Source organism: Diadema setosum, chromosome 1, assembly GCF_964275005.1.
Source record: "Diadema setosum chromosome 1, eeDiaSeto1, whole genome shotgun sequence".
Classification (NCBI taxonomy): Eukaryota; Metazoa; Echinodermata; class Echinoidea; order Diadematoida; family Diadematidae; genus Diadema; species Diadema setosum.
Window position 1 is genome coordinate 31,302,502 of NC_092685.1, and position 20,717 is coordinate 31,323,218.

The following is a 20,717-nucleotide window of genomic DNA, read 5'->3' on the forward strand; positions in this document are numbered from 1 at the left end:
TTCATTCGTTCTGAAGCGATCGCCGATTGGATCAAGAGAGGACGCCAACGGTTTCGAACATGAAATGGGGGGGGGGGCGCAAAAAAAAAACAAATCAAAAAAGATAAGAACAAAACGTAATGATGACGCGGAAATATGCAAATTTCGGCTCACTCGCTCGTACTAATTTATAGTACTAGTATTATAAGTCCTCAGTTTGTTGGTATAAATCGTTATCTATAAGGTCGTCACTATATCTTGATTAGAATTGTAAGATTTAATAAGAAAAAAATGACAAGAATTCCATGTTTTGTAAGCTGAAATACAAAAATTTTCGGCTCGCTCGCTGCGCTCGCTCGCCAAAATTTCTCAAAAAAAAAAAAAGAAAAAGAAAAAATAGATAAAAACAAAACGTGATGATGACGTGGAAATATACAAATTTCGGCTAACTCGCGCGTACTAATTTAGAGTACTTTTGAAATTCCTAATGCAGTTTGTTGGTATAAATCGTTATCTATAAGGCCGTCACTATATCTTGATTGGAATTGTAAGATTTGATTAGCAAAAAATGACAAAAATTCCATGTTTTGTAAGCTGAAATACCAAAATTTTCGGCTCGCTCGCTGCGCTCGCTCGCCAAAATTTATCAAAATTCATTACATTTAAATCACCCTCAAAAGACCCCTTTAAAGTGCTTGAAAAAGCATATCATGTGGACTGGGTTTAAAGTCCCTACCGGGATGGGGTTGGGGTTGAACACTTTTTCAGAAATTAGGGGCGCAATTTTCGCGCTTGCCCCGGGCGCCGTTTTCCCTAGATACGCCACTGCAGTGAGGAAAAATAATGTAAACGCCATTGATCCACTTACTTTCAAAAGCAAGAAACGAACAGAAAGATTCGCAAAGTGGAGAGAAAAGCAGCTACACGGGCAGTTCTGCAGAGAGACGGAGAACATCAGCAGTGATAATGGTTATGGCTGAAGAAAGGAGAACTGAAGAAGGAGACAGAAGGACTGATCATCGCTGCCCAAGAGCAAGCACTGTCAACGAATGCTCTAAAAGCCAAGGTACAGAAGAGAGATGTGGATGCCGCATGCAGGATATGCCGAGAAAGAGACGAGACAGTGCAACATATTATATCGTACTATGTACGTGGCTGTAGTAAACTGGCCCAAAAGGAGTACAAAAGACAACATGACAAGCTACAATGGTACAAGTCGTTCACTGGGAGCTTTGCAGAAAACATGTGAGAGCAAATGGTGTATGCACGAACAACAGAAAATTTCTGAAAATGACCAAGTTAAAATCCTGTGGGATTTCGAAGTTCAAACTGACAATTTATTTATTTATTTATTTATTTATTTATTTATTTATTCATTTATTTTATATATTCATGTTTTCTTTAAAAGCAGGGTTGTCCCGTTCAGAGCCCCAATGGCTTTCTTTGCAAGGGAGTCCTGCATCAAATACAAATTCTACAGGTTACAAAATCAAATATACGGATTACACTTTGATATCGAGTAATATATTATATACTAATGGAAACTACAGCGAAAACATAATACGACATAATACAAGTGGTGGTCATACGAAATAATAATTAAATCAAAAGATAGACTGGTGAAGCCGGAAGGGTTTCTTGAAAATTTGTAATGAAGGGAATGATTGAACGGAAATTGGTAAAGAATTGAACATTTTTACAGGCGGAGTATAACGATGAGAAGGAACTTTTTTTTTTATTGTCTGTTTTCGGCTTAGGTAAATATAACTGATTTGTTAGGACATGTCTGGTATGACGTTACGTCGGGATAGAAGTCTACAAAGATAAAATAGGGCTGCGTCATCAACTATTTTACATATGCCAATATACAATACAATGTCATCCAGCATAGGCGTCCGGATATTAAAGGCGTAGAAAGGGCTCGACAGAGGTGCACGATCGTCGATGTCGCGGTACCAGGAGACAGCAGAGTAGCCGCGAAGGAGAAGGAAAAGATAGAAAGTACCAGGACCTTGCCAGAGAACTTCGCCGGCTGTGGAATACGAAAACGAAGGTGATCCCTATTTTCATTGGAGCACTCGGAACAACGCCAAAGCAGTTGCGACGGCACTTGGGCGATGCGGGTGTGCCCACGATCGAGTGCAAACGCTCCAAAAAGCAGCATTGCTGGGGACGGCGCGAATCCTAAGGAAAGTACTAAAAGTCTAAGGTTCCAGGATGGAACTTGACGTGATATTGATCTCCAAGAGATATCTCGTGACGATAGAGACAATGATAAGAAGAAGAAACAAAAGAAGAAGAAGAAGAGGGAAAAGAGAAGAAGAGTGCAATTACGATAACCCCCGAAGATTCAATAAACCATTTCAATTCAAAGGTTTTCATTTGAATTGAATATGAATTGAATTGAATTGAATTGAATTGAATTGAAAAAAAAAAAAACACCTTTGAATTGAATTGAATTGAAAAAAAAAAGAAAGATTGATACGACTAGTAAAAAGATACTGTGATATTTCCCCAAAACCTTAGAGGGGGATGATTATACATGTCATCCCCCGGCACCTTGTAAACTAGGGGGATACATACCCCCCCCCCCCCCCCCCCTCCCCTGATATGAAGAGACAGTTTAGTATAAGTCAGGATAGAAAAAAGTTCACTAATGTTTGGTTATGAGGAAATTAGGGAGACCTACTGCCTGGTGAAATGCATATGTTTATTTGTTATTGTGTGCCTTTGCTTGTTTGCAGGCACTTTTCTGCATTTATTGCAAAATAAATGTTTAGGCCTACATGACAAAATGATCAGATGATAACAAACAGGTTATACAGTACAGTACAGTTATCTGACTCAACATAGGGCCTATACGAGGGGTTTTGGGTTTTGCTTATGTTCTCTACCACTGGAAAATTTTGATATGTTTGTTGGTTGTTGTAATTAAAGTCATATTACACGTTTGTTCTACTGTACAAGAAAAACAGTGAACAATTTATGCGCCATGTAATACAAAAAATGATACAGCACTGCGACATTTATCAATTATTTGATGGAGACATTTCCTAGAAAGTGAATCGTTCCCTGGCGCTGGTTGTGCCATACATAGATTCGGACGCCCGTACGTCTACGTCTATGTCTCACGTCTGATTGCGTTTGAACATGGCCGACAGCGGGAAGGTGAACACAGTAATGAATTCTACTGAGGCGAAGCCGCAGATTAAGCAAGAGGACAGATCAAAAACTGCAGATGAAAAGAAGTATGCCTTATTTTCAAAAGATTCGATCAAGATCATGGCGGAATCTGCTGGTTTTGATGGTGTCTCTGACGAAATAGCAGCAACTTTAGCTGAAGATGTGTGCTACCGACTTCGGGAGGCAGTGCAGGTTTGCTCAGTCCCATGTATTAATGTTTATGTCATATAACTGATTAAACACCGTCCCTCCCGATCCTAAGCACACGACCGACCCGAACGCGCGGGGTTATCCTCATCCAATGTTCTCCTTATGGATCCTGTCTAACGTTACAGTATGTGAATTGTGATATGTAACTGCATGAAGTTTTTAAGTGTAAAATTTAATCATGACTTTCCTGTGTTTATGAGCTGTTTGTTGCAAAGCAAGTTCTACAACTAGACTGTTAGTGTTAGACAACGTCTATCTACAGGGGGATTAACTATACACAGCCCAGTCGCCGCTGTACATACGTAGCGCGACAGGGCTGTACCAACGAAGCTCCAAACACGAAGAGGGTCCAACGATCGCATGCGATCGGATTGAATTTTGATACTTTAGATCATTTTTTTGTCACTTCAAAATCATCTGACGAACAAAATGATAATGAGACTTCATATCTATGCTATGAATATTGAAATTTAGATTTGATAACTTACCTAAAATGATGGTTATATGCAGCATGTGTGAACGGTTCACGAACGGTACATCGTCTTTCACGCCAGGCCATTTCCAATATCCGAGGTCACATGATCTGAATGCCCTTTCAAAAGGTCGCGCTGTCGACCGTGCTGCTACACCAACACTCAAGCAGCGCATCGCACGCACGCAAAAGATTTCCGCAGAGATCAAGGCGCCATTTTGAATTCTGCAACGATGAACCCTGACGGTGTTAGGGAATCCGCCAGAAAGTATCATTTTTTGGTACCACGGACTTATCACGAGGGCTCTCAATGGACTTACGAACCTTCTGTAATACAAGCATACACTTAAGGTGAGTAACGTTTGCTAACGTGTACATTGTTTATAAAGAACGTATAAATTTTCATAAGTTTTGTAGTTGTGTTGTAGTTCCCCACTTTGTAGGTGCCCGCTCGTTGGTCTGACGCTGTATTCGCGTAGCGTATTAACAGCGTCTGGTCGGGCTACAGGGGGATTAGCCCGACCAGACGCTGTTAATATGCTACGCGAATACAGCGTCTGACCAGCGAGCGGGCACCTTCAAAGTGGGGAACCACAACACAACTACAAAACTTATGAAAATTTATACATTCTTTATAAACAATGTACACGTTAGTCGTTACCAAACGTTACTCACCTTAGGCTTAAGTGCATGCTTGTAGTTGTATTACAGAAGGTTCGTAAGTCCATTGAGAGCCCCCGTGATAAGTCCGTGGAACCAAAAAATGATACTTTCTGGCGGATTCCCTAACACCGTCGGGGTTCATCGTTGCAGAATTCAAAATGGCGCCTTGATCTCTGCGGAAATCTTTTGCGTGCGTGCGATGCGCTGCTTGAGTGTTGGTGTAGCAGCACGGTCGACAGCGCGACCTTTTGAAAGGGTATTCAGATCATGTGACCTCCCGGATATTGGAAATGGCCTGGCGTGAAAGACGATGTACCGTTCGTGAACCGTTCACACATGCTGCATATAACCATCAATTTAGGTAAGTTATTAAATCTAAATTTCAATATTCATAGCATAGATATGAAGTCTCATTATCATTTTGTTCGTCAGATGAGTTTGAAGTGGCAAAAAAATGATCTAAAGTATCAAAATTCAATCCGATCGCATGCGATCGTTGGACCCTCTTCGTGTTTGGAGCTTCGCTGGTACAGCCCTGTCGCGCTGCGTATGTACAGCGGCGACTGGGCTGTGTATAGTTACAGGGGGATATGAATATGGAAGACGTCACACGTGGGGGCCCGTTGCATAAAAGTTACTGTTATTGTAACTGCGACCAGCAGCCCCAAACGCGTAGCATAATGGGGCTGCGGACTGTAGCATTCAGGATCATAACAGGGATAGTATCGTGGATAAATATCAACTTGAAATCGAAAAAATTTTTCAATTTGAAGACTTACAGGTGAAGTTGAAGTGTTGACAACAGATAACGTGCAACGTTTGGTTCTGCCAATAGTCCCTTTCTGTTAGAATTGATGACTTAATGTGACTCGGTCGAGAGGAACCTGGGAGAGCTACACTGAATTGACGGCCAGCGCATGCACACACAGACATCTTATCCGGTCAATGGATTTGAAATTTGTGCGCATGTGATGTGTGCGCATGCGCTGGCCGTCAATTCAGTGTAGGCCTAAGTGTAGGTCTCCCAGGTTCCTCTCGACCGAGTCACAGTAAGTCATCAATTCGAACAGAAAGAGACTATTGGCAAAACCAAACATTCCACGTTACCTGTTGTCAACACTTCAACTTCATCTGTAAGTCTTCAAATTGAAAAAAATTTTCTATTTTAAGTTGATATTTTACATCCGCGATACTATCCCTGTCATCCTGAATGCTACAGTCCGCAGCCCCATTATGCTACGCGTTTGGGGCTGCTGAGCTGGTCGCAGTTACTATTATTGTAACTTTGCCGTCCAATGGTAACTTCCATGGAATTCTTGATTTTGATTGGCTGTTGCGTATTGTTACCATGGTAGTTACCATTGGATGCCAAAGTTGCCCCAATAGTAACTTTCATGCAACCGGGCCCTGGTCATAATTATATTCCATCCATCCAATGGATCCATTGTGACGCTGCACTGCAAACATCGCTGCTAAATGCTGTCTGTTGGATAGCCGGTACCCATCTTGATTTTGGCTGATACGTGAAATAGAAAAAGTAATGGCATACATTTTACAGTATCATGGAAGTAATCTAAAGGGAGATGGAATTTTTGAAAGGGCAAGAAAACTGCATGTGCTGTGTATGTTGTTGTGCAATGAATATATTTAGACAGAAAGATCTGTCTGTCCGGAAGAGTTTATTTTTATTGACATTATCACTCTCCTCCATAACTGCACCAGCGACCCCAACCCGTACGGCTGTTACTGGCTACAGCGCCCCGCGCCTGGGTTATCTCTTCCATAGACAGACGGAAGCTTATAGTGTACCTCGCTGTAGGGGTGCTCTTAACCACTGTCTCTATGGAGAATTGGGTGAGGTACCTCACCCTTCTCGATTGCGTCTAATTCACACTCCTAGATTGGCAAATTTAAACTTGTATAGAAAAATCAACATTTCAAGAATGCATTGCACTCACCAGATTAATGATATATCCAACATTTTGGTAGAATTTTCATGAAAAAAAGATGCAACTACCAGCCCGTCGGTACGGTCGTAATTGACAGCTCTTCAACGTATGAATCCATTAGCCAATCACATGCGAGGTAGATTTCTACATGTTTTTTATCAAAACACGTACCTCGCATGTGATTGGCTTACAGATTCAAAATGGCGACTTACGGCTTGCAAACGGCGATGTTGCAATATGGATACAAATTTCTGCAATTTAACCTAGTAATGTATTTCAATTGTACAATGTGAGAAAGTTACCCCAAATATTGCTGCATAATGTGTCGTGTCATGTCAAACATGTTTGAGTGTAAACAAGCTGTATGAAATTGGGTTCATCGTAACGTTTGGTCTGTACGCGACCGCTGGCAGAGCACCCCTATAGGAGCCAGCATCATAGCCTTCGAGTCTGTATAGGAGGGGATCCGTGAAGCCAGACGCAGTCTCAGCGGAACATATCCCCGACGACCAGATACAGACCGATCTTTCAGTCAATGAATGTATGTGTTTGGAGTGGCTATAAAATTTCAGATCAGCACCAACATCTAAAAGAAAAAGGTTATCATTTTCCTTTTTTTTTCTTGTTCTCTTTGTTTGTACACCCAGGCCAGCGCCCAGTTTATGAAGCACAGTAAGCGTAAGCGAATGACCACAGAAGACTTCAATAAGGCTCTTCGATGGAGTGATGTAGAGGTAGGATATGCCAATATATCAAATGTATGTGTGTCATGAGAATTGTTTGTAGTTATAAAGCTGAGCTTTATGCACTTCTGTCTTGATACCCTTTATGTGACCTGTGAATTCTATAGATGAACAATGGGATTTATGATTTGACTTTGATGATGATAATTATTATTGTAATTGCTGTTATCACCATTGTCTGCTATGAGAGAAAAATGTCAGTCAGTAGAATGTCAAGACAGCCACTCAAGGGGGGGGGGGGGGGGAAGAAAATGAAATGCTCTGATGATGATGATATGTTCTACCTTGCAGCCCATTCATGGATATGGTTCAAATGAGCCCTCTGTATTCAGGCAAGTGAAAGATGCAGAGCTGTACTTTGCTGAAGATCGTGACCTAAGCCTCTCAGAAATCGCCATGGATACAAAGACACCCCTCGACAATGGGAGAACATCTCTGAAGGGTGAGCTGCGCTCCACAGTCCATGTGTCTTTGGCAGATATGCTGTACTACTGTAATTTCATGCATTTTTTTGATCAAAACCTTTGTTTTAAGTAAGCCTTCTTAAAACAAGAAAAAATAGGTACACCTGTACTAAGAGTAAGATGTAGCATTAGAATAAAATAAGTCACATGCAGTACTAATATACACATTTTCTTTGAACTTCTTGTGCAGAGAATGCACATTATTTTATTTTCAGTTAAATCATATGAATGGATGTAAGTTGTATATAATCAGATTAATTGTTAAAAGTATCTTTGTGCAATGGAGTAACAAAGGGAGCCCTCAAGTCAAAGACAAGATTTGTATTCATTTTTGCCAGTTTCATCCATGTAGTTGTAGCTGACAAATTTTCTTTTGTGCATACAGCAAACTGGCTGACCATAGAGGGTGTGAACAAAGTACCAGCATCACATAGCGACCAAGGTAAGAGCAAGATTTAGTGTCATGGCATCTTGTAGAGTACATTCGTTGACGGTTTCCATGGTGGCAGAACATTTGGTGGGTGGTTTCATGGCGCACTATGTATCCTTACCATGAAACCACCCACACTCATGTGGAGCTTGAAGTCCTGGTACATACCCTCTTCAAACAAGCAAGTATAGAATACACCACATGAATGTCACTGCCGAAACCAGTGATATGGCATCATTCTAGATTTCTATGCTATGATTTTTGTCCCCGTCGAACGAGTTCGAGCAGGGGACTATGAAACGGGCTCCGTACGTGTGTGTGTCCGTCCGTGTGTATGTGTGTGTGTACGTCCGTGTGTGATCAAAATGTTCAATTTGCTACTTCTCTGTTATTTATGAGCCAATTTTGATTCTGTTTGCTTTATATGATAGCACTACATGGGAGCTTTGAAACTTCTACACAGAATTTCAGTTGTGACCTTTGACCTATATTGTCCATTTTGCTACAAAATGCTACTCCTTCGCCATTGCTAACCTGATTTCAATTCTGTTTGCTTTATGTGATGGCACTAGGTGAGGGCTTCAAAACTTCTTCACAGAATTTTGACCTTTGACTTCTTTGACCTTTGACCTTGATTTTTGACCTCTATTGTACATTTTGCTACAAAATGCTACTCCTTCGCCATTTCTAACCCGATTTCGATTCCGTTTGCTTTATGTGATGGCACTAGGTGAGGGCTTCAAAACTTCTACACAGAATTTTGACCTATGACCTTGATTTTTGACCTATATTGTATATTGGCTACAAAATGCTACTCCGCCATTTCTAACCCGATTTCGATTCCGTTTGCTTTATGTGATGGCACTAGGTGAGGGCTTCAAAACTTCTACACAGAATTTTGACCTTTGACCTTGATTTTTGACCTATATTGTACATTTTGCTACAAAATGCTACTCCTTCGCCATTTCTAACCTGATTTCGATTTTGTTTGCTTTATGTGATGGCACTAGGTGAGGGCTTCAAAACTTCTACACGGAATTTTGACCTTTGACTTCTTTGACCTTGATTTTTGACCTTATTGTACATTTTGCTACAAAATGCTACTCCTTTGCCATTTCTAACCCGATTTCGATTCCGTTTGCTTTATGTGATGGCACTAGGTGAGGGCTTCAAAACCTCTACACAGAATTTTGACCTTTGACCTTGATTTTTGACCTTATTGTACATTGGCTACAAAATGCTACTCCTTCACCATTTCTAACCCAATTTCGATTCCATTTGCTTAATATGTGATGGCACTAGGTGAGGTCTTAAAAACTTCTACACTCATTGATGCCAGTCCAAAGATTTAAACTTCCGGCGGGGACATATATTACGCACCGCGTAATTTCTACTTTTCCTTGTTTTCCTTTATTCACTGGTCCTGGTACAAGGTATTGCTCTCACAGAAATGGTCTCACATTGTTTTCATTGTAGAGAGTTGAAATGCGTTAGTATTAATACTTTCCCTTCATTAACAGCTGTGTAGATAATTCTGCTAATTGGCAAATAAGTTACCACCCAACAGAAAGAGACAAATAGCATTTATTTTTTCCAGTTATTAGGATCATTAATCTGGACTCACATGTTGTTGCCAATAAGGTACTGTAAATCTCAAAGCGCTTTTACATACTGTAAAACGAGAAATTTTCGCGTGCATTTTAATTTCGCAAATTTCGCGAGCGCCAAAATTCGCGAAATTAAAATGCACGCGAAAGCTTTTGTCTACACTACATGCATTGAATGCCAGTAGCAATTCGCGAAAATTTCATGCCGCGAATATTTCATGTTTTACAGTACTCTGTAGTCTCTTTGAAAGTTCGCTCTCTGCTCGATAGTTGAATAAATATTGGCAGTATGTGCAGCGTATGTAATTTAGCATTTGATAATAAGTAATTTTATTTGAAAGTTTCATTGCTCCATTTATATTCATTGTATGTAAGTAAGCCATACATCTGAAGAGAAAGCTGTTTTATTTTTGATTCGTTCAACTGAACTTTGCTTTGTGGACTGGAAGGTTTATAAGACTTAGTTGGGAAAACAATAGGTCATCTAACAGTACCTCTTTTTTTTTTTTTCTTCTTTTTTTTTTTTGGGGGGGGGTCCCTATTTGACAAATACCAGTAGTCTCATTTTCTAGTGTAAGAACAGCGATTTTACTGGATTTGAAATTGTCTGTGTTGGGGAAATTGATGGTAGCACTCATGTAAGACTCATAATTTTATAGATAATGAGAACAAGAGATGATAGAAGACATTTTAAGGAGATGCTTTGTTTTCTTTTTCTTCACAACAAATAATCAGATTCTTTGTTATTTTATGACTGGGTAATATGCCTCAGAGAGTTGAAGCGCATTCCTTGAGGATTGGTTCTTAAATAAAAAATGAAAGAAAAGGAAGATGTGATCCTTTTGGAAACCATGAAAGAAGTGATGTGCCATCGAGTTTTGAATGCTGCTTTTTGATTTTCATGATCAGGTCTGTTGCACACAAAGGACATGCTGTCATCAGATCAGTTGATCTACTACCAGCAGCTGGTCAGGGCTGTTCTCGGGACAGACAATGAGGCTGCAAAGGTGGGTCATTTCTGTCCACTCAGGACCTCACTTTCTCCTTAACTACAGTGGGATATGATATCATGTATGTAGGGCTTGATATTAGTAGTGGCCAGGTGGCCCGGGGCCACTAAAAATTGATGTTGGGCCACCAAATTTGAAAAATAGGCTATAGATCTTTGTGTGTCCTGATTGGGCAACTAAGATTTAAAATGGACTGTTACGTTTTGCTTTTGTTTTTAGCCACTACATATATTTTTCAGGCCACCAAAATTTCAGATTTAAAGATTTTCATGGCCCAAATGGACCACCACAGAATACAGTTTGTGTCAATCCTGCTGTATGTGTGGGAAAAATTTTAAATTAGTAAGAAGTTATAAAAAAAATGATGTGTGATTACTTTAATATTGCCTTGATATTTATAGATGTGCAGGAAAAAATCTTAAATTGTATTCTGTAAGATGCGTAAAGTAAAAGGTTAGAGAAAGCTACAGAGGTGTGTGCTTTTATATCGTAGAATGCATTGTGATTTGTCATGTTATTAAGTTATGTATCAAACTTTTGTAGTCAGTAAATTGAATGTTCAGTCAGTATTTTGTAGCTATAACAAGAAAGTTTCCAAGTTCTAGAAAGTGGTCGTATTGTATTAGTGTTGTCACGGAGTTCTTCAAATGTACATGTATGTCACTTCATCCATTTTCTTCTCGCTGTATCCAGACTTTGTTGAATGATCTTCAGACGAGTAGCAAGGTAGCCTGTTTGCTGCCCTCTCTTGTCAACTTTGTATCGGAAGGTGTCAAAATAGTAAGCCTTGAGCTACATCAACTGAAGGGGCTGCTGTATGTTGTTGATGCACTTGTCAGGAACAAGTTCCTCTATTTGGGACCCTATGTGAGTAACTGACTTCATGTGCAGCTGAAAAGTCTCTATATGCTATTTGTCCCCCAAAACTGTCCAAATATGCACCTATAGGCCTACTTCACAAGAGACAATTCATGATGTTCGTATGCTGTAAAAGTGGATATTTTCAGGCGAGTAATTTTTCATGAACCGCTAAATTTCACATATTTTTAATTCTGCAGAATCAAGACATTACATAATGGTACATATAACAAGCAAAAATATTCACATGCTTTTTATATTTTTGAGCTAAATTTTGTCATGCAAAATGCATGAAAATTTCAATTTGTACTAAAACTTCTTTTCTACTTCTAGAACCCTCTACGAATTGTTCAGTATTTTTCCCCCTTAGATTTAGAATGCACAAAGACTTTGGTTTCTTTTAATAAAATCTATTAATCAGTGTAAACTTATCTTAGGTAGATTTAAATTGAATAATTTACCTGTGTATTCATCGCTGTCTTTCATCTTGAACAATGTTTTTGTCAGTATACTACTTTTCTTTTCTTTTGCCAGTGGAAGGCGATTTTCTGTATCATTGTCAGACAATGAAGAATCATGAATCTTAGATATGGGTTTCCCTGACATTGATGCATTTAGTCATGTGTGTACGCTTCAATATCATGTGAAATCTAAGGCTCGTATTAAAGGATCTTGATTATGTCAGTGTGTGAATACATTTTACATTCTGTATTATGTAGTTTATTTAGTGGAGTTTATGGAGACAGTGCTCATTTCAAGGTCATATTGAACTGGAAAAGTCTGTCAAAATGCAGATGTCCTGACAAAATGCATGTGTATGCCTGCAATTCCAATTTCCAGATGATCCAGCTGGTTTCCATGGTGATGTACTGCATCCTTAAGCCACTTGCAGTGTCCATCAACCCACTGAATGACCACTGGGGCCTGAGGGACTTTGCTGCCAGACTTCTCCAACCCATCCTCAGGTGCGCTTCACTGAGAGGATCCTGATGATTCTTTCACTGTAAAAGAAACAAGTATATTGAAAGTATTAGTTATTTTTAAAATGAAATTTTTCAAAATTAATAAAAAAAAAAAAATGATTAACTTCCTGGCATCCACAAATGAAAATCATTCCTGAACTTGAAATGCTGATTTTTGACTGGTATATTTGCACAAATTAAACATCTCTGACCAATATTCACAAATGATGTTAAAAGAGGTTGTTTTGTCTTCTCATTCCTCTCCCCCTTATAAGTGAGTTTCCTCTGTTGTTGCATTTGTGTATATCATCAGCCCTTTTCTGTTGTAAGCCCATTTGATGATTTATGAGGAAAAATATGTTTAATTCAGAAAGTTTGATAGTATAGACATCAGTCTGTATTTCAGTTTTCTTTTCATTTTCTACATTTTTACTTAAAGGGATGTTGTAGTTTTGGTTGAGATGGAAATTCATCTTTTAACTTTATGCGAGATAATTACAAAATGCCTTATGAAATATTAAAGACCATACAATTTTAAGAGAAATTCAAAGTTGATGTGATGAAAATTGGTTTTAAAATGGCCGAGATATACAAACATAAAGTAAAACAAAGGGATTCTAATAAGAGGAGGGTCCCACCTGTCATTAGGATCGCTTTATACAGGATATCTGGGCCATTTCACAACCAATTTTCATCAAATAAATTTTGAATTTTTCTTAGAATTGTACACTCTTTCATATTTTGTAAGAAGTTTCTCATTATCTCACAAAAAAAAAAAAGTTGGAAACATGAAGCCCCATCTCAACCAAAACTATATCATCTCTTTAAACACACTCATGATGCTTTCTCAATTTAATTTGTGATGGCATAGGAGTTAGAATGCATTTCAACCAATGCAACTACCACTTTGCTTCTTTTTTTTTTGTCCCACTCAGATGTGCCAAAGATTCAAAGAGCAAGTTCTACCAGCAAATGTTGAAGGCACTCCAGGACGGACTGAATGATCCGGCCAGGCCGCTGTGCACATACTATGGGGCAGTTATGGGACTCGTAGCTCTTGGACCCCAAGTAAGACTGTCATAGACATTTTTGTTTTTCCCTACAACTATGATAATTAAAATGTACAACGTCAAAAGACAGATACCATGGAAAGGTAGTTACCGTCATGTACTTTTACATATACCCTGTTTGTGTTATGTGCAGATTTGTTGTACGTGTAGAATATGACTTGCTTAAAGTGGACATGTTTCCTGTTTTCAGCTTTGCACCAGAGTTGTCATGCTGTATGATATGTTTTTGTATTATGTGCAATATTCATGCTTTGGGTTTCAGCCACAGTCACGACTCTAGAGCCCTTCGGCAAGAGTACGTAAACACACAAGCAGTGATTTATTTTTGTACAGTGCACTCCCATTATAAGGAACACAGTTATAACAAAAATTTGGTTAAAACGAAGTAAATATTCAGCCCCCCCCCCCCCCCCAAATCATCAGCTATGCATCTTTACATACATGATTTGTTCGGTTATAACAAAATTTTGATGTAACGAAAGAAAACTGCCCGTTCTGAAGACTTTGATATAATGGGAGTCGACTGTATCATGATAATTCTTATCAGGCCATTGAAGAGGTGCTGTGTCCACAGCTGGCCACATACTGGGTCACCTTACAGCAAGTCCTGGAGGAAACGGCCGTCTCACAGGTCAAGGCAGATGGACACAAGGTCCATGGGGCTCTCCTGGTAAGTGAAACCCATCATCTGTGTACATTAATTTGCATATTCTTCATGTCACTGGTGATATTAAGTTTAGAGGGAATTCCAAATCAGTTAAAAGTTAGTCATAAAAGAAAGTAAAATTTTATATGCACATTGGAGAAAATTTGTTCAAAATTGGATACAAATAAGGGAAGTCATGGAATTGTAAAGTTTTGCTGTGAATTGCGAATTTTCACAGTTGATGTATCTCAAAGTTAATTTGGTGGCATTATTAATATTTACCACTTTCACATTTATTTCTCCCTCACTTTCTTTTGCTTTCCAGATGGCAGCTGAAACTTTACTCCGTTACAAGTACCACGAGGGCGTCTCTGATCCGGAGCTGCCCAGCCAAATAACTTCTCCCTGCGACAGTCCGCGCCACCTGCCAGAACTTGCCTTTAGCACAGCCAGTCGTGTTATCCAGCTGCGCTCACTGTCTTCATCGGGGAGCCTTACTCCACCTGTCAAGGAAAAGTTCGTGGAGAAAGCAAGGGTGAATGGTTTTGTTGAGCTATACACAGAACTTTACTCATATTTTGGGGACAGCTTGAGTGTTAGACTCGGCATTGAGGTCAACGTGCTGCAGGTGCTTTCCCAACTTGACAAGCGAATCGAACACAGTGCCTCCCTGAATGAACTCGTCAATGAGCGGGTCACCTTTGATGGGACCATGTTCAGGCGCCATCGGCCAAATGCCACAAATACGTTTCCTCCCCCGCCCCGGTCGAAGGTGGATGCGGCGGAGGAGGCGAAGCCCAAGCCACAGAGTCGGCCACCAAAGCCCGGAAGCTCAACGCACAGGTCACAGAGCCTCAGAACGAGACAGGGCAAGACCAGCAAACGATTCCGGACCCGTTCGGGTGGGGTGAGGGATGCCTTCCAGCCAACAAAGCTTTTGAAACATCCTGCCAAGAGAGCGAGTGCCGCGCAGTTAGAGAGCCGAGTCTGGCAAGTGAGCATCAAAATGCCACCAGTAGGCAAAGCCAAGAGGACAAAAGTGAAAAGATTGGGAATGCCGTCCACCAGGAACCTCCCTAGCATACATGCAACACTCTAGCACCCCTGGGTGTCTTCTTGACTCTCTACTTTTTGCCAAACATGTAGCTCTCTGGTAACATGGACCAGTGCTTTCAGTTATATTTGGTTCTTGTTCTTGCAATATTCAACACTGTCTCCTCTCGAAGGCCAAAGTGTAATTGAAAAGCCTTGATGTTTGGGTGTCCTGTTGTTGAGGTTTTTATATCATGATGTTGAACAGACAGGACAACTGTTAGAAAATTAATGCATAGGAATCAAGGAAACCACAAATACTCTCACAAGATTTGATATTTGCATAATTTCATACTTATTTGTCTTGATTTGCTCAAAGAAAAAATTGTGTTCCTTTTTTAGCAACACTTTGGCATGTATTTGCCCTTTCGTAGATCACAGTTAACAAATTTGTTACCGTGAATATTAGTCCAGTGGTTATTGAGTCCTTACAGCTGGAAAACCTTTAAGCACATTTTAAGCCTACAGATCTCATGAAGGAAAATACCAGTACTAGTGAGATTTCAGTCTTTTCTTTTCCCCTCTGAGAGGAATTCTGTGCCGTAGAGTTGCCTATTCATAATTTGTATTCATTTCTTATGATCCGAAAGCGATGTTTTTTTGTGTACAACATTCTTCAACAAATGACAGCATTTTGTAAGCAAAGGGAGGATGAGTAACTGGGAACTACTTTCATCCTTTGTCACTCTTGTTCTACCAGGATATCCAAACAAAGTATTTTTTAGTGACGTCAGTGGGGCATCATGTAAAAGAGACCGATGTCCCTCCTTCCTAGCCCCCCCCCCCCCCCAAAAAAAAAAGAGAAAAAGAAATTATTTAATATTAATTCTTTCTTAACAAAGCAAAAATTGGAAAACATCAGCAAGGCATCAATAAGAGGTGCTCATCAATGATATGGTGCAAAAGAAAAACAACATCAATCAAGTGGTGTATACAAAACATTATTTTGAAAAAACCCATCTAATGTTATTGAATGGTTATCAAGATCATGGTTATGTGGCTTTCTCACTGCACGTTTAGTGAGTAATCCTTGGTTCAAGGCCCGCTATGGCATTTATGTCCTTGAGCGAGCCGAAACTTAATACTCTCTACTCTGGTGTGTGAAGAAATGAGGGCACGGTGAACAGCTTTAAAGTCACTGTGGTTGAGTTGAGTGTGTACCACCAGATTGATGCTTGGCTGCCCCTCCCCCCCCCCCCCCTTTGTTTCTTGTTTCAAACACGCTGACCATATCCCTTCAATTTTTTTAATCACATGGATAAGTATCTAGCTGTGGCATGAAGGAGCAAGTGTATAAGCAGCAAGCTGAAAACTTAGTGGGTCTCCTGTCTAGGCAGAATGTACAACGTTACTTTATGTCATGGAACTTTCCATATTTAAATTGTGTGTGCAGATCCAATCTGAATGGTATGCAAATATCATTTACTTTGAGGGGCACAGTAAACACTATTTGCCTAGAGGGAGAAATTACCAAGGGCAAATAGTTTTAACTGTGGCCCATACTAGTCAATATATTTGTTTTTATATACTATATCTTACTTTTTAAGATATCTATGCTAAATCATGGCTTTGAAATAAAGTTGTCATGCTACTGGTCAGGGAAATTATATAAAGAACAATTTCACAATGTGCAAATATAGATGCGAATGCAGATATACTTACACACATCTTGCCCACTAGCTGACTATTGGGCAGTATAGCGAAAACCAGTGACTGCACCTTTGACCAACCAGAAGCCTAGAAACTCTGAGAATCGTGAAGTAAGGTATATATATAAAGTTTCAATACTGCAGTGGAAAATGCAGGAGGTGCTAACCATGTTATCCATTTCTTTGAAGAGGACTGAACAAGTACCTGTATGTTTGCATTCTTAAACAGCAACACTGCTGTGTTTCTTGCTTCTTTCAGAAGTAAGTGGAAGCTTGAAAATGTCTTGGACCAAGTGACCATTCTTATGCCTTTGCCTTGAAGGGTACCAAAGGCATTATTTCTTTGTTTGGATGACTCAAACAGTGGTCTAGCTGTTGCTAGTAGCTCAAGTCAAACGTCTCTTGATTTTGCTTTTTGATGGTTTGTGAAAGCTTCCTTTGAAAGGATGGGCTTTATGTGAATAGAATTATGACACAACAAAACTTTTTTTTTTTCAAAAATGTGTAGTTTTCGGAATTTCATTTGAAGACAGTTATCTGAAACACTGGAATATGTTCACCACGGGTGCACTATTTGTCGTCTTCGTAATGTTTTCAACACTATGATCACTCATTAATGTAAATACATTTTCGTATAGGTGAATAAACACTGAGATATTTATTTGAATACTTGTATCTGGTGCTCATTTCTGTAATTCTTTGACATGAATCATGTCACAGGCCTCACCACTATAAAGTCAATATTGGAGTGATTCTATATTTCAGCTACCAGGGATTACAAAAACATGTATCATTTTAGAGAATTTGATATGTATGTTTTTGTGGCTTTGATGTAATCGTTCGTTTCAGGTCACTCAATTTAATTCAATCAAACTTTTTGACGGAGTTATCAAAGAGAGACCTCCAAAGGTAATTAGCTCAAACCACAAGGTCAGGTTGTACACATTAAGTGACAGTATGAAGTGAAATCAAATGAAAGGTAGAACGAAGTCAAGCACAGAGATGCACGTACACAAGATATTTCGTGACATCTAATCATGAAAATCCACATGGGAGTGAATTTACCCATATAGTATTGTGTGAATGGCAGATAAGCCAGAAGATTCAGGAAATTACAATGAAAGAAAGAGAGCCACACTGGAGAAAACGGGTGGTTGTGGAGTGTAGTACTCTATACAGTCAACCTTGCCTGAGTTGACCTCACACAAGTCAAGTAATCACCCAAGTCGAAGGTTTTTTTTAAGTCTTTTTTTTATATTCTATTGATTTTACTCCCTCATAAGACAAATTTTCTCTAAGTCAAAGTTATTCCTTCAGTCCGAATAGATTTGACTTGGGCAAGGTTGACTGTATATACAAGTGTATCTCTCTACAGGTTAAAGGGAGAGTATTGACTGAAATCATATTATAATGGCATATGACATATATTTGGTCAAGTATATACAGAGAATCCTAATCTGCAACTTTGTGGGTTTTGAGCTGGGCAGTCACATTTAAATAAATAATCAATGTTTTCACTTGGATCCCTTTCTCTTTTTTTAGAGAGAGAGGGAGGGGGGGGGGGAGGGGAGAGGATGGTTGAGAGAGAAAGTTGATAAAGCATCTGTATGGGAATGTACAAGAATGCAAGATATGTCAGATATTTTCTTTATGTGACAGTAATCAAAGCATGGCATATATCTGATGTAAATATACAAGTGTGTTGTCTTACACTTATGTGGTGGTATATATTTTACTGCTGATTATATTGAAGGATAAAAAAACCAAGTAGAAAAGACTGTATGGCTGATTGGTATGGCTGTCTTGATGGAAGGAGTGTAAGTTTCAGTCACCAGTACAGGATTGGTAAAGAGCAAGGTTTTAAGTACATATTCATCAAAATGATTGATTGTGTCAATTGATTTTTGCTCCTTGATATCCCTTTTGTGGAGGCTTTCACACAAGGTAATGTTTTATATATATATATATATATATATATATATATATAATATATATCACATATATAGAGTGAAAACTTTGAGCAAAGAAAATGGGTTTTCATCGGGATTCGAACATTTTCTTTGCTCAAAGTTTTCACTCTCTATTATTTGTTTGTGGTCAGTTTTCCCTCTCTTTGTGTCAATATATATTATATACATATATATATATATATATATATATATATATATATATATATAATAAACAATGGCGGATCCAGAGGGGGGCGCACTGGGCGTGCGCCCCCTCTCGAATGTGGGGCCACATGCGCCCCATCCCTCTTTAATTTTGTAAAGGCGCCTCCCCTTTACAGAATGCCTGGATCTGCCCCTGTATATATATATATATATATATATATGTATATATATGTAATCATAACATGAGTCAAACGTTAAATACAGGCTTAATTTGCATCGATACTGCAATCTTTATTCTTAAACAAGTCCATGGACCACCAGATTTCATCTCGGTATGTTCGTATAAATTTTGAAGTCACAGATATGTCGTTATTTCACAATATTTTCATTGGGACGTCAATACATAGAGAAACATAGACTTTGAAATAATTTATATATATATATATATATATATAATACACACACACACACACATACACTGTTCGTCATAAAGGTGGAACATTTTTTTTTTCTCAAATATTAACGGCATATCTATTACAATGTGCTTGGAAAATAATATGTTTGATGTATGTCAAGCACTTAACTTTGTTATCATGTCGCTTAAACACTTTCACAGTGATTTTTAACAAATGTCTAAATCATTATAAACTACTAGCTGCCTCGGCGCGCGCTGCGCGCGCGCCTCGGCAGCTAGGCTCGGCGCTACGCGCCTCGGCGTCCCTTGTCAAGTATAGCGAGGTGCCCGCACCTCGTCAGGGGCCCGAATACCGCACCCCGCTTAAAATTGTGTTAAGCACACTAAACAAAAATTTATGACCGGGAATGTGTTCAGTACGCTGGAAACTTGGCAGGGCCACCACAACCAAGCAAATTGTGGTGAAAACCGAACAGTTTTTCGCGAAAATCTGAAACATCCAGCGTGGGCTGCATTATTTCTGACCAAAAGAGGGCGTCCTACGACCTCAGACCACAGAACTCTTACACAGAGTTCTGTGGTTCGAGCCTGCTGAGAAAGTAATCAATATTCATGTTTACAGCGCGCATGTATCTTTGTTGCCCCAGCAACTGCAGTGATTTCTTACGCGCGGTATCGTGATATCGATCGATCTCCTCAGAGAGTGCGTGGATATCTGATTACCTAGCTGTGTGTGTCGAATTCCATCTACGTTAGTGAGTGTTGCGTAACTTCTCTAGGTTTCCCGTCCATATCTCCCTCTTTTTTCTCTTTTGCTTTCGTATCATTCTATATCTTTTATTCTCAGAGTACAATCGTACTTCTGAGAGTGTTTTGTTCATTATTTTAAGTGATTATCTCGTTTGCAACAATTTAGAGGTGAGTTTTTGTTCGAGTGTTTATTGAGTTTTTTGATTGAACACGATGTAGATTATCTACGTGTGTGCGAGAACATCGTTCTTTGTATGGTACCCACTCGTTTGTTTTCGAGTTTGCATTTTTACCGTAAAATGTTTTCATCGTTCGTCTTCCAGGCATCGGGTTTTCACCCTAGTTTTACTCATCGTAGTTTTTTACCTCGATTTTTTTTTTTCCGGTGCAAGATGTTTTGTGTATTTTTTTCTACGGTAAAATACCACTGTCGATAGTCTTCGTGTATTCA

The 20,717-nt window shown here is 39.3% G+C and overlaps 1 protein-coding gene across 1 annotated transcript; it reads left to right on the forward strand.

Moving 5' to 3' along the window:
* The first annotated feature begins 3,136 nt into the window (after positions 1-3,136).
* Positions 3,137-17,654, forward strand: LOC140235346 (TAF6-like RNA polymerase II p300/CBP-associated factor-associated factor 65 kDa subunit 6L). The gene is made up of 10 exons (XM_072315377.1): positions 3,137-3,354; positions 7,104-7,190; positions 7,491-7,641; positions 8,049-8,105; positions 10,610-10,707; positions 11,404-11,577; positions 12,409-12,533; positions 13,466-13,598; positions 14,148-14,270; positions 14,572-17,654. The coding sequence occupies exons 1-10, from the start codon at positions 3,160-3,162 to the stop codon at positions 15,343-15,345; spliced, it is 1,917 nt and encodes a 638-aa protein (XP_072171478.1). The 5' UTR covers positions 3,137-3,159; the 3' UTR covers positions 15,346-17,654.
* The last annotated feature ends 3,063 nt before the right edge of the window (positions 17,655-20,717 follow it).

Bases quoted from the DNA above. Each gene is read 5' to 3' on its own strand.
- LOC140235346 (XM_072315377.1), top strand. From the start codon at position 3,160: ATGAATTCTACTGAGGCGAAGCCGCAGATTAAGCAAGAGGACAGATCA. The intron at 7,642-8,048 runs GTGAGCTGCGCT...TTGTGCATACAG, and splicing joins TGGGAGAACATCTCTGAAGG to CAAACTGGCTGACCATAGAG. The intron at 14,271-14,571 runs GTAAGTGAAACC...TTTGCTTTCCAG, and splicing joins AGGTCCATGGGGCTCTCCTG to ATGGCAGCTGAAACTTTACT.